This window comes from Peromyscus leucopus, chromosome 2 (genome assembly GCF_004664715.2).
Source record: "Peromyscus leucopus breed LL Stock chromosome 2, UCI_PerLeu_2.1, whole genome shotgun sequence".
NCBI classification, from domain to species: domain Eukaryota; kingdom Metazoa; phylum Chordata; class Mammalia; order Rodentia; family Cricetidae; genus Peromyscus; species Peromyscus leucopus.
In genome coordinates, this window is record NC_051064.1 from 57721223 (window position 1) to 57744531 (window position 23309).

At 50.1% G+C, this 23309-nt stretch overlaps 1 protein-coding gene across 1 annotated transcript in view; it reads right to left on the reverse strand.

The window, feature by feature from the left end:
* Positions 1-7747: 7747 nt before the first annotated feature.
* Positions 7748-23309, reverse strand: part of Gabbr2 (gamma-aminobutyric acid type B receptor subunit 2) — a 352425-nt gene continuing 336863 nt past the window's right edge. The window contains 4 exon segments of the mRNA XM_028882779.2: positions 7748-10381; positions 12025-12142; positions 17834-17963; positions 20435-20617. Of these exon segments, the coding sequence (XP_028738612.1) occupies positions 10216-10381; positions 12025-12142; positions 17834-17963; positions 20435-20617 (597 nt within the window). The 3' untranslated portion in view covers positions 7748-10215.

Genomic DNA, 23309 nt, shown 5'->3' on the forward strand with positions numbered 1-23309 from the left:
GAAATAATTATTGTACATTTCACTATATAGAGAGACTTGTCTGAAAAGAACCAAGAAAGCCTGGTGGTGGTGGTGCATGCCTTTAATCCCAGCACTCGGGAGGCAGAGGCAGGCGGATCTCTGTGAGTTCGAGGCCAGCCTAGTTTACAGAGTGAGATCCAGGACAGGCACCAAAACTACACAGAGAAACCCTGTCTCAAAAAAACAAAAAACAAACAAACAAAAAAAAACCAAACACACACACACACACACACACACACACACACACACACACACACACAAAACAAAACCAAAAAAAAAAACCAAACCAAAAACAAACAAACAAACAAAAAAAAAACCCAAAAAAGACCAAAACAACAACAACAACAACAAAGCCCATAAGCTTCAGGTTATTTGAAGTTATTTTTATTTTTATTTTTTAAAGATTTATTTATTTATTATGTATACAGTGTTCTGTCTGCATGTATGCCTGCACACCAGAAGAGGGCACCAGATCTCAGTACAGATGGTTGTGAGCCATCATGTGGTTGCTGGGAATTGAACTCAGGACCTCTGGAAGAGCAGTCCGTGCTCTTAACCTCTGAGCCATCCCTCCAGACCCCTGAAGTTATTTTTTTAATGCTATTTTTTCCTATTATGGAATAGGAATATCTTACATGAGTGTGATTATACAGTAGTATTGAAAATACGTTTAAAACCATTGGGAATATCACTTGCTTTCTAATATACCTATTTTTTCAGTACTATAATTTTTTTTGTTTTAGTTTTTTTGTTGTTGTTTAGAGGCTGGCCTCGAACTCACAGAGATCTGCCTACCTCTGCCTCCTCAGTGTTGGGATTAATGGCGTGTGCCACCACTGCCCAGCTATGTCAAAGTTTTTTAATCATGTATTTTCTCTCTCTCTCTCTCTCTCTCTCTCTCTCTCTCTCTCTCTCTCTCTCTCTCTCTGTGTGTGTGTGTGTGTGTGTGTGTGTGTGAGAGAGAGAGAGAGAGAGAGAGAGAGAGAGAGAGAGAGAGAGAGCATGGAGGACAGAGGGGATGTCTGCAGAAGTCATTTCTCTCCTTTCTGCCCTGTGGGTCTCAGGGATTGAACTAGATCATCAGACTTGGCAGGAAATGTACTTACCCACTGTGCATCTCACTAGCCCCTCTTTCCCTCCCTCCCCCTCTCTTTCCTTCCTTCCTTCTTCCTTCCTTAAGAGAATCAACTTTATTTCAAGCCACGCATCCTCTGCAAACAGGGGTTGTCATTGGTAAATGTTCTGTAAACTACTGATTGAGGTCATCCATGGCTGCTGGAAATGGAGGACAGAGAATCATCAGTCTCTTTGCATGTGGGCGCATGACGTGATGGGACCTCAGAGGACAGGATGGGCTACCTGGCAGGACCTTGGAACAAATGGCACTTCCATCAGTCACATCTCACTTGGTTGAACATAATGGAAACTCAGTTTCATGTGTCAGCCACAGCACTTAGCCAGAGAATCTTGAGAAAAACTGCCTGATCTTGCACACATGAACACACTTCCATTTTATATTCCATGTGGAATTCTCAATGTCAGATGGATTCTACAAGAAAATATATATATACACACACACATAGTTTGTTTTACATTTATTTATCTATTTATTTAGTGTGTGTGTGTGTGTGTGCATGTGTGTGTGCGCGCGTGTGCACATGTCATGGCACACACATGGAGGTCAGAGGACAACTTGCAAGAGCTAGGTTCTCTTCTTCCACCATGGAGGCCCTGGTGATTGAACTTGTCTCATCAGCCTTAGCAACAAGTGCCTTGACTGACCGAGCCATCTTGCTGGTCCTATAGTTTTTATTTATTTATTTATTTTTGTTTGTTTGTTTTTTAAGGCAGGGCTTCAAGTAGCCCAGGCTACCCTTGCTGTAGCCAAGGGATGACCTTGAATTTCTGACCCTCCTTGTCTCTGTCTCTCAAATGCTGATGTGACAGGTTGCAGGTGTGCACTACCATGCCCAGCTTATCTGTCCTTTTAGGTCTTTTGTTTTCTCTTTCTGGTGCTGGGGCTTGAACCCAAGGCCTTACATATGCCTGCAAGTGTTGCGCCACGGAGCCACAGTCCCCGGCCCCTTATTTTGTATTTTAAAGAATGAGAGAATGTGGAACACTTTCATTTTAATTTCCAGATTTCATTTCATTTCACAAGGCACTGAAAACTCTAGACTTGTGGGTTTTATGTTCTCGGTCTGCTTTGCAAGGAATGAGTGAGGCCATTTTCTGAGAGCAGACGGGAAGTCCTCAACTATTCACTTCACCAGTGTTCAGACTCTATGGTTTGTATCCCAGGTGAGCAGACTAGAGAGCTTCGAACTCTCTTCGAAGTCAGCAGTAAGGCGAGCAATGCAGTGCTCTGGTGTGAAATAGGTCCTCGCTGCCCGGGGAGCTAGAGCCCAGCAGTGGCTGCGGGACTCTTAGCTCACACCCCAAGAGTCACCTCTCCTGGCCTTCGGGGATCCCAGGACCACATGCAGACACTGCGGCAGAGCCACAGGACAGCTGTATACGATGCTAGAGCCGTATGATGGTAGTGGTGCAGGCAGTGAGGGCAGACTGGTTCACACAGCTTCACACCGTTGTTTTCAGGTGAAGCCTGAGAGCCACAGACTAATAAAAGTCACTACTCTAGTGCTTACAACACGAAGACAGCCCATCCTACCTGAGTGAAGTGGGCTGGTGTGAGGGGCAAACTCCTGCTCAGGCAGACCACTAACTGGAAACGGCCACTTGGATGTGGGTCTTAACCAGGAGCTCACACCTTGAATGTGCTAGAAAAGCCACTGCTGAAGGGCAATCCATGGAAAGAATTCAGAGGAGACACAGTGGATGAGCAGACAATGGCAAGGAGACCACTGTGTTCTGCATTCTCGGGGGGCTGTAGACAATTTTCTAAGCTCTCCGTAATAAGCAGCCTTTCCCAAGAGACTTTGTTCTGTGCAGGGATGGACAACCTGTCTGGACCGGCTCATACGGAAAAGTTTCTGGCATACCATTGGTCCTCATCAGAACACCTCCAGCAGGACAGGGAATCCGATCAGATGTAGGCTGGCTCCTGGAGCCAGGGTTAGAGAGCCCTCAATACTGACTTTTTGGTTAACCCAAGATATCACCTCATCTTCCAGGACCTCCCATTCTTCTGATGAATAAATAAAAGCCTTGGTTTCACAGCTGTTGACTGGGGGAGGGGTCTGCTCTAGCGCCTTCCAAGCCAAGATTCCTAACTAGCTATTTAATTAGAATCTATATCGGTAGTCTGCAGTCTCCGCAGCAGGGCTCTTGGGCTTGCTCATTTCATCCTGGCATCCCTTGGAGCAAAGACCGCTCAGTCTCCACATTTGAACCTTTCCTCAACCGGCCTCCATTCCACTGTGTGACGTGTTTACTAAGTCAAAAGCCAAAACAAGTGTCTTTACGGAGTTTGTCCACTTTTGTCCCTTTGGAGAGATCTTAGGTCTATTGCTGTAACAAAAGACCCAAGGCTGGACACTTTGTAAAGAGACTTATTTAGCTCACAGCTTTGGAGGCTGGAAGTCTGAGATCTAGTGGCCCCATCTGTTGGCCTCTGGCAAGGGACTTCCTGGCTAGTCCAGTTCACAGTGGAACAGCAGGAGGAGAAATAGCTGTGTATAAAAGGTGTGGAGCCTGTAAGATGGTCTTCCTTTCTAACCCACTGAGTGTGTGTGTGTGTGTGTGTGTGTGTGTGTGTGTGTGTGTGTGTGTACATGCCACAGAACATTGTGGTGTTTGAGAATCTCCACCATGGGGATCCCAGAGACTGAAATCAGGTCATCAGGCTTAGTGGTAAGTGGTTTTTGTTTTTGTTTTAGCTGTTTCTTTTCCTCCTCCTCCTCCTCCTCCTCCTCCTCCTCCTCCTCCTCCTCCTCTTCCTCTTTCACAGAACATGGATTCTGGGGATGGAACTCAGTACTCATGCTTGTACAGCAAGTACTTTTCTGGCTGAACCAAAGTTCTTTGAGAACTACATCCATTCTTTGCAAGGTCGGCAGTGACAGAACCATCACCTACTAGTTCACGCTGGTAACTTCTAGTACCTGTACCTTTGGGGACACAGCAAGCCAGGTCAGGGAGTGAGGCAAGGCCTTTCATGTGTGATGACATGCCACCAGAGGGAATTCTGTCACATTGTGCTGTCCCACTGGCCCCTAAGTCTCGGTGACGCTAAGGAAATGGCTTCTCAGTTTGCTGCTATCCAGTCCCCTCCTTCAGAACTGTCCTTCATAAACCTCATGACCTCAAACAGACCCTTTGAGTCTTTCATTCTCCAGAAGCTGAGCAGGCCCACATCTGTCTTGCCAGGTTACACCCCTCTTTCTTTGATTGCAGAAGCTGGAAACGGAACCCAGGGCGCCAAGCATGCTAGGCAAGAGCTCTACTCCTAAACTCTATCCCCAGCCCTGGGGGTGGCTTCTGATAGAAAGAGACCGCCCTGCCTCTTCAGCCAGTTCTGGCCAGTTCCACCCCCACCTAAGTGCTCCGCTATCCAGGAGCCCGTGCCTTCAGACAGGTGGCCACCAAGGCCATGGCAAGCATCTGTTGTGACAGCTGCCTGGGAGTTCTGGTGTCAACACTGGTCAATTCAGACTTGCCTCCCTCTCCCCAGGGCCCCTCCAAAGTAGATGCCCCGAGGCCCTGGATCCCCAAGGGACTATTTTGTGCATCTGACAGGCACGGGCTCCAAGCTGCTGGCTGGCCTCTGTTTCCCTATGGTCACTGGGCCTGGATCCTTAGGGCATGCCCCAGGTCAGTCTCAGGGGTCTGCAACTCTATGGTAACACTAAGAAAAGGTAAGTTTTCCTTTCAATAGAATCTAAAGTCAATAAGCACAATGGGTTGGTCTTCAGCTAGCTGCTTTTTTTTTTTTTTTTTTTTTGACACAAGTTAAAGAAGTTGGAAAGAGAAGACACACGGGTGGGTGTGTCCAAGTTCCTACCCTCACATCCCGGCTGTGTGTGACTCAGGACTCACTCATCCTCTGGGCTGAGAGCTCTTATCTGGCAGAGGGTGACTGCGAGTTAAGTGCCTTCAGCCACCTCAGCCTTGTGGGCTCACTGGCCTGACAGGCACAGCTGCTATTGTCCGTTACTTGGCCGGGACTGCCACATGTGCAGGAATGAAGGGCAGAGGCGGACTTCCTGTGGGGTTCTCAGGGATGTTCACTGCGGCGGCGGCCGCGGCTTAAGTAAAGAAAAGTAGTGTGATAATGGAGGCCTCACACCAGGCCGGAAAGCTTAGCGTGATCCCTGAGCCACGCTGGGCTCACTGACTCCACCAACCACAGTTTACTCCTCAGGAAATCTCCTCTAGCCCTCCATCACATCAAGGTGGTTAATGTGTTTGGTTTGGCTCTTTAAACTGAATTTGTCATTTTGTTTGTGACTAATCTACACATTTGTTTGGCTTTTTTCACGAAGGCTCTCAGCATGAGCTTGTATCTAGCTTGAACACGGGTAGGGAACTTCATAAAAATGATTGGGAGTGCCGCTCAGCTGGCAGGGGACTTGCTTAGCGTTCGAGAAGCTGTGATCTTGAGCCTCAGGACCAGACAGACCTTGCCCGAGAACACATGCCTGTAACCTAGTGCTGGAGATGTGGAGGCAGAAAGATCAGAAGTTCAAGGTTACCCATGGCTACATAGTGAATTCAAGGTTACAGGAGACCCCCGTCTTGAGCAAACAAACAACAGCAAAAAGATCAAAGCCAGAGGTAGGCGTGAAAAGGTGTCCATGCTCACAGCTGTCTGGAACTCCAGTTCTAGGGGATCCAAAGCCTTCTCCTGGCCTCCACAGACACTGCACACACACACACACACACACACACACACACACACACACACACACACACGATACATAGACACACATGCAGTCAGAACACCCAGACATAGGAACAAAGGGGGAAAAAAAAATAGCTGTCTGTGTTTTTCAAGACTGAGGATCCTGTACAGGTTTTTCCATCAGACTTTTTTGTTTTGGTTTTTTGAGACAGGGTTTCTCTGTGTAGTTCTGGCTGTGCTGAAACTCACCCTGTAAACTAGGCTGGCCTCGAACTCACAGAGATCCACCTTGCCTCTGCCTCCCCGGTGCTGGAATTAAAGGCATACGCCACCAGCACCCGGCTCCCTCAGACTTCTAGCAAAGGGAATTCGAATGTATCTTTTCTGCACGAAGGCTCTAATTTCCTGACTATTCCAGAACTCTCCGGTTAGAGGTGTGGAGAACAAGAGAGCACTAGAGCCACCATGGAGAGCAAAGGTAGCCAAGTGAATTGCTCCACAGCCCCAGCTGAGCCTTTGGGCCAGCGGCTAGCTGCCTGACTCCTGAAGCTTTGGGTGTAGAGTTCATTCTGCAGTCCGGGTGAGCACAGTGTTCCTGGCCTGGCTCGTTAGGATTTTTATTCCGTTGTACTCCGGCTCCTTGAGAACCGTGGCTCCAGGGCACAGCACGTTTTCTGATGCTTGCTCTAATAACGTGCTATCCACAGGCTCATGCGCTGGAAGGTCAGTTCCCAGGCTGGCAGACTGAGTGGTGGAGTCGTTAACAGATGCGGCTGGTGAAGGTGGTTAAGCCGTGGGGCATCACCCTTGGAAGGGATTCATGCTGGTCCCGAGGAGTGAGTGAGTTCTCATGAGAGTGGGGACTCGTGTACTTGACTCCGTCTCCACTCAGCCAGGTCCCTTTTCACTTCTCTACCATGTTGTGACTCAACCAAGCCAGCCCTCGGGCTGGAGAGATGGCTCAGAGGTTAAGAGCACTGGCTGCTCTTCTAGAGGTCCCAAGTTCAAATCCCAGCAACCACATGGTGGCTCACAACCATCTATATGATCTGGTGCCCTCTTCTGGTGGGCAGGGATACATGCAGACAGAACACTGTATACATAATAAATAAATCTTAAAAGAAAGGAAGAAAGAAAGGAAGAGAGAAAGCCCTCATTAGAAGCAGACCGGATAGGACAGCCCAACCTTAGACTCCCAACCCTCCAAACTGTAAGCTACATAACCCTCAGGAGCTTGCAGTGTGGGCTGGAAGAGACGTTCAAGCGTGAGTGTTAAGGGAAGGCCCAGAGAAGAAGAAGAGAGGGGTTCCTGGGGGAGACTTGGAGGATGGCTGGAGCTGCAGGCTTGAGGGCTTGGGAGAAAGTGCAAACAGCCTTTGGGTGGCACCCTGGGGTGCAGGGGAGGCCTGGCAACAGGATCCAGTTTGAGCTAAGCCAGATGAAAGGGGTCATGTGAAGGTTTGAGGAAGGCCTAACTGACAGATGAAGAGGTAGGGCTGCTGGACTCTCAGACAGTTCCTGAAGACCTGGACTCTGTCACTTAGCCCTGCAGCGCATCGCTCTCAGCTGCCTCTCTTTTCCTCATTTGTGGCAGAGTGAATTCCTCTTCAGGGAAGGAAGGGATTTACTGATGCAGCTTAGGTCAGGTTCCTGCCCTTGGAGCAATCAGAAGCTGAGGTCAAGCTGAGGGTAGGAGAGTTGTGAGTTCAAGGCTAACCTTGGCAGAATAGTGAGACCCGACTTTAAAATGAAGAAATGAAGTTGGGGGGTCACATGGCTGCAGACTCCTCTGTGACTGTCAATGGAACGAAAGCGGAGGGAAGGACAGTGCCCAGCAGCCACCTCAGAGTTGTCCCCTGAGTTTCCGACCCCAGGACTTCCCATTTTGGAAAGAGTGGGCATTAAAACCAACAGGATTTTTTCCCCCTTTTATTCATAAAAACAAATTTGCAACAATTTATTAAAAATCGATACCATGCAGTGGGGTGAGAGAAACTCCTCATTTACATTTGATTCTGCCCGTTCCGGTCTAATTGAAAGCGGTTGTGTGTGTGTGTGTGTGTGTGTGTGTGTGTGTGTGTGTGCACTAACGTCATTGGAAGATGCCCTCGGGCGGAAGCCTCTAGGAAATGGACCGTGTGTTTGCTGCATATAAAAGAACAGAACCAGTAGATAGCCAGAATCACGTTGTGGGCCTTGTTAATTGCAGAGAAATTAAAAATAAAAAACCAAAATGGGTGGAGCTACAGGATCAGTAGACAGAGATGTACCTTGTGGGTTTACCTAGAAGACAGAGCACGGTTTGGAGTCACAAGGGATTACAGACACACGCTCACCTCCGACAATCCAATACTTTTGTTTTTTGTTTTGTTTTGTTTTTTCCTGCTAGGTTGGAGTAATATTTCTACAGGTTTTTTTTTTGTCTGTATACATTATGTACAGTTAATTATCTCTTTCCCTTTGAAAAAAATTAATGCGATCTTTTAAATGAAATTTGGTTTTGGTGAAATCAAAAAAGCAAGGAAATACTGGTTAACACACAGTGAGTGACAGCACAAGAGTTTTAGTGCCTAAACAGAGAATGACGTCAACTTGACCTGTGATGGGTTGACATTTTTCCCCCTTAAAAGCTACAGAACCTCCGTAACCTCTCTTTGAGGGAGGGGAGGGGAGAGCTATGCTACGTGAATTAGGGTGTTTTGAAATGTTGGCGATGGTAATTCCCGTGGGCCCTTTCATCCCAGCCTGGTGGTTGACAGCAGTGTGTTCCTGACTGCCGTGGTCTGGGAAGAGATTATTGCCTGCTCGGTTGAAGCTGCCGTTAGGATTCTTTAGGGAGTGAGCGAACCGCTCAGTTGTGCAGACGCCCCCGGACGTTGCCAGTCAGGCCTTTAGCAAAGAATGAACCTGTCTAGGAATGTCAGAAGAGTTCTGAGCCTCCCTCCTGCTGGGCTGTGCCCCGGTAGAGGGCCTTGCTGGAAGCTTCTCTGGGCCACACTGCACCCCCAGCTTGTGGGAGGGCTGAAGGTCATAGTCACACTAATACCTCACAGGTCAGGGCTGCTTCACAGTGCAAAGCTCTCCTGGATGAGTGTCCATCCCCAGAGCGACCCTGTGAGGTAGGCAGGATGGGTGTTATTTCAACCCCAGTCTGTTACAGAGGGGAAACTGAGGCTCAGAGAGACACTGGTGACTTGCCCAAGGTCATGGAGGGAAGTCTGAGGGGACTGAAGACTCAAACCCAGGTCTGACTCCCGGGCCGGTGCTCTTTGGGGTTCAATTACAAGGGAAGTATGATGTGAAGGGTGAGAACCGGCCTGCTGACTGACCACCCCGTGACACCCGAGAGGTCACACACGGGCCGGGCTGGAGGGGCATTGAAAGGCTCCCTTCCGGAAGCCAGGAAGCCCTGGGCCAGCAGCTCCTTTCTCTCCTGGAACACAGGGATGACTTTTAGCAGAATGCCCCTGATTCACTTTGGTCAGAAACAAAGTCAATGGGGGGAAAAAAAAATCCCAGCAGCCCTTGGGCCCCCGTGGGAGAGGTTAAAGTGCACAATCTTTCTTTATCGTGTTTTCTGGGAGCAGACATTCCATGATTAGCTCAGGTGGTTCCCCTTATTACCGGGAACCCTAAAATTGAACATAAGGACGTGGCCGACATGGTAGGTGCATGACAGACTGTCGGTTGAATGCTGCAGAGCGTGTCTGCAGTGCGGTGCCCTGAATCCCCACAGTCCCCAGAACGGGTGTTATTGTGTTAAATGTGTGGCATTTATCAGAGAGTAACAAACATCTCTCTCCTGATCAGCGTCCCCCAGGAGCATGCGCGGCCGCCTGCTCTGGTCCCCCAGCCCCAGGGCTGTGTCTGTGTGCCCTTCCTGCTGACTCCCTGTTCCAGGGAGGCTGAGGTGGGCTGGGCCAGCTGCTGGGGACCTGGTGGCCCTGCTCACCTTCTTCCCCAGAGTGGAGAAGGGCTGGTGTGTGGAGGGGGGGGGCGGGCACCACCGATGACGTGTGTGCAGAGTGCAGAGGCCATTTCTGCAGAGCCCTTGCTCTGGCCACTTGGTGAGGACGGCTGGAGTCTGAGGTCTCTCTCCTTGGTCTGGAATTTGATTTGTTTTCGCAAGTTTCAGACATCCCAGCTCCTCTTTGTTTGCAGACACCAAGGAGAAGTCACCGCGCCATCCCTCTCCCTCGTGAGAGTAAGACCTTCACAGATAAGGCTCGAGGTCGGTGCCGAGTCCTCCTCTCTGCCCGAGCGCCACTCCGGCAGTCTGGAGAGGCAGCCATAGTGCTCAGCTTCTCACGGCCGTCAGTGTGCCAGCGGCAGGCGCCTTGACCCAGCATGGTGCTGTCCCCGGGGAGGCCCCGGCCCCAGGCCTCCCACGCCTACAGGCCCGAGACCATGACTCGGAAGGAGGGTGGCACATGTCTGTGGCGGGGACTGGCGGTAGGGCTGACGCAGGGGCTGACGCAGCTGGCGTCCACGCCTCCAATGGACGGGAGGTAGGCGTGGTGGAGGATGGGGAGCTGGAGGGACAGCCGGCGCTGGATGCTGCGGGGTGAGAGAGAGAGAGACAGAGTTAGTGAGGGGTGGCTGCTCTCCTGAGAGGCCCTTGCTCCCACTTTGGCTAAGCTGTTCTGAGTGTAGGAATCTGTGTCCCCTTAAATCCAAGATCTGTTGGCTCAGTAGTCTAAACCTTCAGACACGAAGCAGGCCTTTGACAGAGGCTCACAAGGGCTCACAGGTACCTGCTGTCGTCTTGGGAATAGCCAGGAAGACTAGTAGGAACAAGACTGCATCTTGCCACCTCCCTATCCCCCCCACGGTGGGGGCTCGCTGACTACTGTAACTATCATGGCAGAATTATGAGGGCCCAATCAATGCTTCACACAAAGGTGCCACTCATCTTGAATTGCAAAGCCTCTGTGTGATATGGCTTTCAATCGCAGCCCCCAGCTTTCAATCCCAGGCTTCCCAGCGGCCTGCTCTCTCCTCCTGCCCTCTGGCACTGCTGTACCGGTACCAGCAGCCCGTTCCTCTCAGCAGGCTCATTCCTGGCCTTTTAGCATCTTTGGTGATTAACCCTGCCATCCTAATATTGGAAAGTCACAGAAGGTGTGTGGGGGGGGGCACACCCTGATGAGGCTCCTAAGATCTCTCCAAACGCTCTGAGCGAATCGGCTGTCTTTTCTCCCACAAGTGCTGCCCTCTGGTGGCTCATTTCTGACAACCCACCTTTGTGTTTTTGCCTTTATGTTTCCTACCTGGAATATGATTCCTCTGGAGCTCATGGCCCCGTTTAACTATCATCCTCTGTGCTACCTTCTCTGGGAGTGAGCCCCCTCCTCATCAAAGTCCCCAGAACTTTTGGAAAGAAGCTGGAAGCTGGAGATGGGATGAGCTGGCAGTGTGGGGATGCACTTGCGTGTTACCGATGGAGGAGGGATAAGAAGGGAAAAGGTCTTCTGGATGGCAAGCTGGCCAGTCTCGGGTTTGCTGGGTTGATGACTTAATAACATCACATGGCCTGAGTGATGTGCTGGCCTTTGCTGGTTCCTGCCTGCTTGTCACTTCGCGGAGGCTGTGTGTCAGAGTTTGTGATTCTACCCCCTGCTTCCAATATGGCGGAATGGGCTAAAGTCGCCGGTGGGAACCAGAGCTGAGGTGTGCAGGTGTTCCATGTCTTCTCTGATCTGCCTTATCTAATACGACAGTCCCCTTCCCTGCTTCATTTACCTCCAAAGCACCTATTACGAGCATGCCAGGCCTTGCCTTTTTAATTAATTAATTAGCCTGCCAAAGAGGATGGAGATGCCACAAGACATGGGGTTCACTGGAAAGAAGGGGTCTCTGTTTGGGGCACTGCTGTTTCTCCAGTATCTGTCTGACACGAACTGCTTTCAATTATCAAGTATATTGATTTCATAAGGTTACAGTATACACACAACAAAAAGCAGTGTACTGAGTTCGAATCCTATCTCCTGCACTCAAGTACTGGGTGAGCTTGCATGGGTCGCCTCCTCCTTCTGGATACTAGTTTTCTGACCTGTAAAAGCAGCATTGTAATGTGGCTGCATTACTGGGTCATGCAGAGCTCAGGTGAAATCACAGCTGTGAGATGGCTGTGCACATGGCAGACAGACGTGCTGCGGCAATGTGCTCCTGGGCACGGTTCTCACGGAGAAGGTACTTACTGCTCTGGGGAGTTGATGTCTTCTATGGGGTCTTTGCATGTTCTAGAGGGCTCTGTTGTGTTCCACTGTAGCTGGGGGTTTTGATCGAGGTGATTTTTTAAAATGGCCTTTCCTCCATCTGTTGAAAATGACATCACGGAATTAACAAAATTTCGTTAAGTTAGCTTTTAAAACGCAGTCATGGGACCTTGAGGATGCGGTCCATGGAATAACAGAGTCCACAGTTCTTCTCCTTTCTCTGAGCCAGGGTCCGTACCCCAGTCCTTCTGGACCCAGGCAGTGAGCTGAGGATCTGCCATCCATGGACAACAGCCACCGGCTGGGGAAGTGTGTGGCTGATCTGTCCTCTTTCCATTCAAGAAGAAAAGTCAGTGTGGGAACCAAGTGGACTGTGTGGGCCGTGTATCTTAGACTGAGGAATTCTAACACTAGCGTCCTTCTCATTGGGCAGAGTGGTTAGTGAGAAAAGGGTAAACTTCTCTATGGACTAATGGTCCCCTAAGCTCTGGGGACCCCACTCAGAGGACTGTGTGCGGCCACAGGCTATGGCCAAGAAAATTCCTCCCTGGGCTTCCAAAACATCTGGAGACATTAGAGAAATATGAAGTCTGTACCCCGCCCAAGAGATTAGGGTTTGTTTGGCAGGGGAGGAACATTAGTTCTTTTGTTGGGTTTTCACTGTCGTTAGGGAATGGTATAGGTATGTGATTTTTGCATCCATGCGAGCTGATCCACATTATTCATGGATTCTGCATTTGCAAACTCATTTGCTTTCTAAAATGGACTTGTCAGCCTGCAATCAATACTCCGGATGCACCATGGTCATTGTGTGTGTGTGTGTGTGTGTGTGTGTGTGTGCATATGATGGTTGAGTTGCACTGGGTGTGAGCAATTCTGAGTCGCCTGGCATATATGTCCCAGCCCGAGGCGAGCCTCTCTTTGCACAGCTTCCACACCGTTCTATCCTTGAAGTTGCTTGACACGTTTTTGCTTTTCCTGTTGACGACTTTCCTGTTTAAAACGGCCCCCAAGTGTAGTGCTGAGTGTCCTTAAAACACAGGTGTCAGGCAAGCGTCCATCGGGCGCAAGCTACGGTGCCGCCGCCGGCCATGCGCACAGTGCTGCCCAATGTGCAGTGTGTGCTGGGAAGGGGGCATGGGCAGAATGAAGCAAGATATTGATCGGCTGACAAGTGCCAACCTGGGGGGAGCTCCCAGGAGCCCCACCCTGGGCTTCCCCCAGAGCACTGGTGTTTGTCACTATCCATGGCGGCCTTACAGAGCATGACTACACCAATGCCATGACTAACAAGAGGCGACTGTAAAGCCCCAGAGCTGTGGTCTGAACATGCCCCTCTAAGTTCACGGTTCTACTTTTATTTGTTTGTTTATTTATTTACTTATTCATTTGAGATGGGATATCATTAAGTTGTCTAGGCTGGTCTTGAGTTGCTGGCTCAGATGATCCCCCTGCCTCAGGCTTCTGGGTTGCTGGAGCTGCAGGCACACACCTCTGCACATCACTGTGGTGAGTTAAGAGGTGGTGACTTTGGAAGGCGAAGGAGTCTCCAAGGTGAATCCCCCAGGGAAGGGTTTAGTGTCCTTCCAAAGGGGCTCGGGGCACAGTTTGAGCCTTTTTCTGTTTCTTCCACTTGTGAGGGCATTGTTTTCTTCCAGAAAGCAAAGTGGTCCAGGCGCCATCTCAGAAACAGAGACAAGGACCTCTCTAGACACTGAGCCTACCAATACCCCATTCTGGACTCCTAGCCTCCAGAGCTACAAGAAAATACATTTATGTTATGGCTTTTCTTTCTCCTTCCTTCCTTCCTTCCTTCCTTCCTTCCTTCCTTCCTTCCTTCCTTCCTTCCTTCCTTCCTTCCTCCCTCCCTCCCTCCCTCCCTCCCTCCCTCCCTCCCTCCTTCCTTCCTTTCTTCCTCTCCTCCTCCTGTGTGTGTGTGTGGTGTGGTGTGGATGATGTGTTCATATTGGGGGCGTCATTCCTCGGGCACCCTATCATATACCTTTGTTTTTCCTCAGGTGCTGTCCACCTTCCCCTTTTTGCTTTTATTCTTTGAGATAAGGTCTCTCATTGGCATGGAACTTGCCCAGGAGGATAGGCCGACTGCCCAGGGAGCCCCTGGGGGTCAGCTGGTCTCTGCTTCCCTGTGCTGGGATGATAGCCTTTACCCCAACACTTGGCTTTTCATGTGGGTTCTGGAGATTAAACTCAGGTCCTCCAAGCACTTTGCCAACTTTCTCCCCAGCCCCTATTTCTGTGACACTTGATTGTCAAGTTATTGTCAAGTGTTATTGGCTAGAGTAGCACAAAATCTATGACACACAGACTGAGCGCCAACAGCGGAGAGCGGGTCAGAACAATGTCTACTCCAAGCGGCTGTACTGGAGAAGATCTGCTTTCTTACCTCTTTCCTTTCTTTTAAAATTAGACTCATTCATTTTATTTTGTGTGTGGGAGTGTTTTGCCTGCATGTATGTCTGTGTACCATGTGTGTGCTTTGTGACCTCGAAGGTCAGAAGAGGGCATTGGATCCTCTGAAACTGGAGTGAAGGATGGTTTTGAACCATCATAACAGAGCTGGGAAGTCAAACAGGTCCACTTAACCACCGAGCCAGCTCCCCAGCCTCTTACCTGTTTGTTTAGCAATATGTAGTTTTAAAAGTCAGCATCTTGGACAGGCGTGGTGGCACATGACTTTAATCCCAGCACTCAGGAGGCAGAGGCAGGAGGATTCCTGTGAGTTTGAGGCCAGCCTGGTCTATATATTGAGTTCCAGGACAGCCAGGGCTACACAGAGAAACCCTGTCTTGGAAAACAAAACAAAACAAAACCCAAACCAACCAACCAAACAAAAAAACACCAAACCCCCAACCCCTCCCCCAAACAACAACAAACCAACCACCACCACCACAAAATGACCATCTTACTATATAGCCCAGGCTGTCCCCAAACTCTGTCCTCCTGGTTTCTGTTTTGTATTAAAGTGAAAAAAACAAAAAACCTAGCCCCTTCTGGGAGTTCTTAAGAACTTATCACTTGGTTTCGTCCAGTACTTTCTTGGCTTCACCTTTTATATTTAAATCTGCGTCCATCTGAGATGAACTTTGATGTTACAAAGTGAGGTACAAAGTACAAAGTGAAGATCTACCTCTGTTCTTTCCACATGGCTACTCACGGATCCCAGGGAAGTTAACTGAAAACATTCCCTCCAGTAATCTGAAGTGCTTTCCTTTGTAAAACACTAGAATTATTAGGACTGATTTTTTTGCAGGGGGGGGGGGGGGGGGGGAGACAGGGTCTCACCATGCAGTTCTGGCTGGTATGGAACTCATTACATAGACCAGGCTGGACTCCAGTTCCCAAAGACCTGCCTTCCTTTGCCTCCAGAGTGATGGGATTAAAGGTGTATGCCACTATGCTTGGCCCAGTAGTAATTTTTATTCTTTAAAATTCTTTGTAACTATTTTCATTTGAATATTTCTTTACATTTTATGTAAGGTGTGTGTGTGTGTGTGTGTGTGTGTGTGTGTGTGTGTGTGTGTGTATTTATATATGTGTGTGACTTCTAAAGTCTGCACATACTTATGATGCCAGTACTTTCAGACAGAGGCAGAAAGAGCAGTAGTTCAAGATCATCCTTGGCAAAGTACATTGAAAGTTCTAGGCTAGCCTGGGCTACATGTGACCGTCTCTCAAAACTATTAATATAGACTCTTCTATAGTAAGAACACTGTAAGGAAAGGAGAGGGGGCCAAAAAAGGAAAATAAGAGAATAAAAGAAACAAAATAATGGGGCTGGAGAGATGGCTCAGCGGTTAAGAGCACTGGCTGCTCCAGACGTCCTGAGTTCAAGTCCCCACAACCACATGGTGGCTCACAACCATCTGTAATGAGATCTGGCACTCTCTTCTGGCCTGCAGGCAGAACACTATATACATAATAAATAAATAAATCTTAAAAAAAAAGAAGAAAATATTTTCATTGATGTAAACATAGATTATTTTTGTGTGTCACTGGAGGTTTGAACCCGGAGCCTGGGTAGGCCTGTTCTCCACAGTGCTGCAGCCACAGCCCCCCAAACAACTTTCTAACAGATGACGGATGTGTGCGGATCCATCCAACAGCAGGGGGGTGCATGCAGGAAAAGAAAGAGGACGCTTGCCCATGCGCTCTGCGGCACCTCGCCTTTCCCACAGTGCACTGCTGACAACCTGCTTGTCCTCTAGTCCTTTAAAAACTGCGCTTGCCCAAGTACTTACATATGGCTGTGGGGTGGTTTGAATGGGTTTGGCACCCATAGATAGACTCCTGTGTTTGAATGCTTGGCCTATAGGGAGGGGCACTGTTAGGAGGTGTGGCCTTGTTGGAGGAAGTGTGTCACTGTGGGGGTGGGCTTTGGGGTTTCCTTTGCTCAAACTATGTTCAGTGTGGTACACAGTTCACTTCCTGTTGCCTCCATACCCAGATGTAGAACCCTCAGCTCCTTCTCCAGCACCATGTCTACCTGCATGTCACCAAGTCCTGTCATGATGATAATGGACTGAACCTTTGAATTGTAATCCAGCCCCAATTAAATGTTTTTCTTTTTAAGAGTTGCTGTAGTCATGGTGTCTCTTCACTGCAGCCAAAACCCTAAGACAGGCTGCATCTCTGTCTCTGTCTCTGTCTCTGTCTCTGTCTCTCTCTCTCTCTGTCTCTCTCTCTCTCTCTCTGTGTGTGTGTGTGTGTGTGTGTGTGTGTGTATCATAATGCTGGCTTCTTGCACTCGGAGATCTACCTCACAGTACCTGTATGAGTTTATGAGCTCCATACATAGGCATGCAGATACCCAAGGAGACCAGAAGAGGGCATCAGACCCCCTGGGACTGGAGCTATAGGAGGTTATGAGCTGCTCAATGTGGGTGCTGTGAACCGATTCCAGGTCCTCTCAAGAACATTAAGTGTTCTTGGCCATTGAGTCATCTCTCCAAGCCCTTTAATCCCTCCCACCATTGCTGGGGATAGAAACTAGGGCCCCAAACATGATAGGCAGACACTCTTGTCACTCAGCTATTCCCCTATCCCTTACCTCACTGTACAAAGTGCTCTATTGATTCATAATTAATGAAATCACTTTAAATATGCACATGTACATTAGTGGTCGTCTTTCTCACCTACCAATAACGTTATGATAAGCATTGTGATAACATTGTGTCGGTGCCCACGTGGATGTATTTCCAAGGGTGGACCCCTGCTTAGGAAGCTGCTAACTCAAGTTTAACATTTTGCATTTGCAGAGGGCCAGCCTGATTTCCAACATCATAGGAAAATGTCCTCTTTCAAACATCCCACCCACACTGGCTTTTGCTGAGAGGTATACAGAGAGTGACCCATGTCACGGTGACCTACTCTTCGCATGTGGCTGGTAAGAGGGACAGGTAGCACAAGCTCCTGGCTGTTGTTTTCCCGTACACAGATGAGCTGCTTCTTAAACTGTGAAACACCGTCTGAGGAAGTAACTCTAAGTCATCTGCTGAGGAACGGAGAGGGAAATAAAGGGTGTCCCTGTCAGAACGCGGGGGGCACCGGCTGTGCCGTGTACAAGAGGACACGGTGCCTGGGGGGTAAGACCCCGAAGCTCAGGGCAGGGGATGCGGGGAACAGACTCTGAACAGACTCGAAGCTGTAGGCAGGAGGTGAGAGCCCAGTACTTCAGCTCTGCCTGTGTGCGTGGCTTCAGACCAGCCCCACGCTCTCTCGGAGCCTCATCTACAAAGCGATGGGTCCCCATCTCTGGGTCCCATCTTCTCACCTGTGCTCTCTGTGAAGTTGCCCAGGCTGAGGATGTCGTTGAGCTCTTGGTAGTGATTCTGTTTGATGTATGTGGTCTTCTCTGGCGTGTCTTGTAGCTGCATGGTGACTTCTTCCAAGTCTTTGTCCAGCTGGAAGACAAGGGCCCAGCTGAGACCAAGTCCCCAGGCCCAGCCCCTGGCCCCAGAGTTCTACCTTTGCATCTTTTTTCTTTTGGTTTTTTGAGATGGGGTTTCTTTGTGTAGCCCTGGCTGTCCTGGATCTCACTCTGTAGACCAGGCTGGCCTCCAACTCAGAGATCCACCTGCCTCTGCCTCCAGAGTGCTGGGATTAAAGGCATGCGCCACCACTGTCCGGCATGACCTCTGTATCTTAAGAAGGATTTTGTTGCACTCATTCAAGCAGGAGCTGAGATGGACCAGGGCTGTCTGGGCTTGAGCCTTGAGAGGACCAAGCAAGCCCAGGAGGAAAGGCAAGGAGCAGGGATAACAGGCCAGTTCAGGCCAGAGGGAGACAGGCCTCACTTTCTGGCTCTGTCCTGGCTAGTGAGTCTCAGTCCCTATTTGTAGCACAAGGGCATCACAGCTCCTACCTCATAGGGCACATGGAGACTCACCGAGATGATGGATGGGGAGCTCAGCCCAGTGCCTGACACATACGGAGGGGACCAGCTGTTAGAGGACCGTCAGTAATAGCATAGATATGCATCAGACCCCCAGCCGGGAGGCCTGAAGGCAGAGCTCGGCGGCGTCTCGGAGTCCTGCCCTATCATACATGCTCCAGCCAGCTGGGGTCACCTGGGGGAGCTGAGCATGATGGGACTCAGTCATGCCCAGGTTACAGAAGAATCAGGGCTAATCCAGGGGGGTATGTGTGGGTGGTGAGCAGAGGCAGTGGGGGGATGGCTAGTGTGCCTCCTACTATAGAGCCTGAAGGGAGTCATATTAACTGCGAATCACTCTTCTGAGGGCAGGGGCAAACCTGCTGCTCAATAAGTTCCACCATGAAAGAAAAAGATACTCTTATTTGTGCTACACAGTGGCGGGGTTGGGAATGGAGGATGGGCCCAGTGGGAAGTCAGACTGTGGCCCGATTCTGGGGCGGACAAAGCTACCCTGGGGCTCAGGCTTCCTGCCGTGGGGGTGGTGGTGGTTATACTTCTGGGAGGAAGTGGAAGGCTTAGCTTGGTGCTGTTACTACTCGTTATCGATGTCTGATATTAAGTCAGAACTAGCCACGGACTCAGAGGGGCAGAAGCTGGTTCTTCCTTGCCACAGAGGCGGCTGTGGGGTGACCCTATCTTAAAGCATTTCAGATGCATGGACCGGGCGTGTTGGCTCGCTCTTGTGTGTCTGCCTTCACTGAGCCCAAAGAGGTCGCTGGATCTAGCAAATGAAAACGTGGAAGTCCCAGTGGATTTTAAACCTCAGAGAGCAAAAGTCCTCTTTGCAGTTTGGGTGTAGCCTGCACTTGGTATGGAGTATGCTGTTACTGAAAACATGATTGGTCCTTTATTTGAAATTCAGATTTAGCTGGGCATCCTGTATCTAATCTAGCAACTGGCTTCTTCCCTGCAGATGTTTAGCACGAGGCTACATTTCCCAGCATCCTCTGTGGCTATGTGAACTCATGAAAATTTTGGCAGTACAGGGAGGCAGAACCAAACTGCGCTTTGTGTGTGTGCGCGTGTGTGTGTGCACACGTGCCTTAAAAGAAGGTCCCTTGTGTGGGCTTTCTGTGTCTCCTCTTCCTGAGACCTCCATGCCTTTACCCTGCTGTGCCTAGGGAGTGGCAAAGAGCAGGAGAGGAGGACCTTCACCCCACGAATGACCCTGCTGGGACCCCTGTCCTCAGGACCATTAGGTGAGAGAAATAAACCCACTTTTTTTTTTTTTTTTTTTTTTAAATAGGGTCTCTCTCTATAGCCCTGCCTGTCCTGGAACTCACTCTGTAGACCAGGCTTAAACTCACAGAGATCCACCAGCCTCTGTCTCCCAAGAGCTAGGATCAAAGGTGTGTGCTACCATGGCCTGGTTAACACACTTTCTTTGGGTCATTTTCTTTTTGAGGCTGGCCTCAAACTCGTGACCCTCCCTTTCGGGGCTGCTTGCGATTGAAGCCTCTCTGCTGCTGTTGCCTGGCTAGCATGCCAACCTGACTCAGCCCAGATGTGGGTCTAGACAGACCCCTGGCCCTAGGCAGTGAGGGAGAGAGAGAGAGAAGTGAGAGAGGAGTTCCGTTCTGCCTGAGGGTGTGACTTAGACGTAAAGCTCCCTTGCTATGGCCTCTCTGGACTACTCAAGAAGCAGTTCAGAACTTGGGGACAGGTTATCTCTGGGGAGGCCTGTCCTTGTACCCTCTTTCCATACTGTGCCTTGGGGAGTTATTCGGGTCCTCCCTGAAGATACTCCAAAGTTTCCTCTCTGAACATGTCTGGGGACTGTTGGACTCTAGGAGTCCAGGCCAACGGGGCGCTCAGTTGGGGTCAGATGTGGCAAACTCCCTGCGGTCATGACCTGGGGGACTGTGGAGCAGGGGTAGTCTGCAGGCCGGGCAGAGGGGCCAGGACAGGAGGGTGGGTGGCCTCCTGATGTGGACGCACCTCTGTGATCTTCATCCGTAGGCGGTGGTTTTCTGACTGCAGTCCTTCCAAGCGTGATGTGCTGGCCTGGTTCACGCTGGTGACTGAAGTGGAGGTCTTCGAATCTTCTTTCTTCTGGTTCTGTGTGAACTGGAATCGCCTGTTCTGAGTGGCTGCGTCAGGGTTTGTCCTCAGAGTGATGAGCTGAAGGCACAGAGGTGGCTTGATGTGAGACTCCTGCTGTGTTCCTCTCTCCCCAACCATGGCTCTCCACCCGGCCCTACTCTGGGGCTGACAGGGGCCCCAGGAAGGAGGCAGGCTGGGGCTCAGGAGCCCTGGGCTCAGGTTGGGCTCTGGCACAGGCTTGGGCATGACAGTAGGTAGACAGCTTCCCCTCACGGAGCCTTAGAGTCGGCCTCCTGACCCCGGCTCTCCCACACCCCACCACGAGGCAGAGGCAGTCCACAGCCCTGGGTGGAGCCCCACTGTGGATGAGATGGAAGAAAGTGAAGACTTCACAATCATGCTGAGTTCAGTGACTAGCTGCTGACCTGTTTGCCCTGGCAAAGGCATTTCATGGCTTACACCCCTCACATCTGTTAGAGTACAGGTTCTGTGGGCCAGGGGTCTGGGCGTGTTTGAACAATTAAAAAAGATATTTATTTTATTTTTAATTATGTGCATATGTGTACATATGTATAGGGGTGGTGGTTCTGTGTGTGCATGTGATGTAGGTGCCTGTGGAGGCCAGAAGAGGGAGCTGGATCCTCTGGAGCTGGAGTTATAGGTGTAGTCATGAGCCATTTGACTGGGTGCTAGGAACTGAACCTGGTCCCTCTGCAAGAGCAGGTTGGGCTGTTAACTACAGTAGCACACCCCCAGGGCCATGGGAAAAAAAAAATACAAGACAAAAAGTTGCAACTTGGTCCTGATCTTACCCACACATTCTAGAATCTTCCCTAGCTTGGGGCGGGCTCTGGGCTCAGCCCTGAAGAGCAGGGGTGGAGTCACCATGCCTCCATCAGGGCTCCTCAGATTTGGGGTGTGGGTGTGAAGAAGGGCTTCATCGTCGTCGTCAGGCCAGAATGGATTCAGTACAGGAGCTACCAGGAGCCGCTGTGCGGTGGGTGGCCGGGGTGGGGGTGAGGGGATTGTCTGGAAGGGACAGTGCAGGAAGGAATTCCAAGGTTGGGGGAGATCCAGCATAGGCAAAGGACAGGGGGTCTGGGTCTCAGGGCACTTGGGGGAGGGCAATTATTATGATCACATTTATTATTGTGTGTGGGCACGTAGCAAGGTATGCCTGTGAGGTTCAGACAGCAACTGTGGAGGCCGTTCTCTCTTCCCGTTCTCCATGGGGGCTCTGGGGCTCCAGGCCAGGCTGCCAGGCCTTGTGGCAAGGGCTTTAGCCTCTGATTCACCTTGCCAGCTTTTATTTTTTTAAAGACAAGGTCTCCTACAGCCTAGGCTGGCCTCAATTTACTATGTAGCCCAGGCTGGTCTTGAACTTCTGGCCCTCCTGTGTCTATCTACCAAACGCTGGGATTACAGGCCTGTGCCACCATGCCTGGATTGGAAAGGGCAGTTTGGATAGAAGACGGGGTTCTCAGGGTACCAGAAGAGCCCCCAGAGGGCTGAAACACAGCTCAACGTTGGGAATTCGGCCTCTGTGCCCGGATCAACGAGATGCCGTTAAAGGTGACAGCAAACGACTCAGTCAGAGCAGGTTTCGAGAATCTGGCACACTTTCCAGGATGGAGAGTGTTAGCGTGCGGGCGGGCAAGTGGTGACACTGGCCTGGGACTTGAGCGGGGAGTGGACAGTTAGACAAGGCGGACATACGTCCTCAAGTCAACCCCGGTGGAATGAAGGCCTGGGGACGGAGGCACCCCAGGCACCCCAGGGACCTCTTTTCTCTCCTCCTCTGCCGCCAACGCTTCCCTATCAGGGGTGACTTTCCCCCAAGGTTTCCTGACCCTTGAGACTACTGAGGTCAGGGGGCATGGGTCCCTAAGAGGTGAAGGCCTCTTCACGGCTGCAAAAGATAATGCTTGCAAAATATCTCTTTGAGCTGGTCCTCAGATTGGTGTGACAGGTGTGACAGCCACAGGTGACATGTGGCTGAGGAGGGCCATGGATGACGCCCAACACAAAATCATAAGCTTACTTGAAGCTGTGTATTTTTTTGTGTGTGATTTTTTTCAAAACTCAGTTGAGTTAAGAAATTGGTTCTCGAGCATGAATGTTGCGGATGACAGCATCAAGTCACCATGTCAAAGGTTGGATGTGCTTGCACTGTAAAATGTGAGCCGCCACTAAAATCGGTTGTTCCTTTTGACCAGTGACATTTCTTCCAGGACTGTTTACAGCAGATAATTGGAAACAAGAAACATGTGTTACGTAGAGAAAAAATGTTCTTCAAAAAAAAAATCTCCAATAGGCCAGGCGGTGGTGGCGCACGCCTTTAGTCCCAGCACTCAGGAGGCAGACACAGGTGGATCTCTATGATTTCGAGGCCAGCCTGGTCTACAGAGCGAGTTCCAGGACAGCCAAGGCTACACAAGAGAAACTCTGTCTCAATAAATAAACAAAAAACACAAATAAACAAAAAAAAACCTACAATAATTGTAACGTTCAGCAGTAAGGGATCAAGTGTACACAAAAGCCATGGACCTGCCTCAGTGATGCCGTGGGTGTGGGGAAAGATGAGGGATGGGAAGCTAAGTTAAAGAGGCAAAGGAGAAGAACGCATCGCTGTGGTTACAGTTTTGTCTTTGGAGGCAAGGCTTCTAGTCCTTCAAAAACGAAGACCAGCAGGGTGGAAGGATGGCTCAGTGGTTAAGAACACTCACTGCTCTTACAGAGGATCTGGGTTTGATTCCCACCACCCACATGG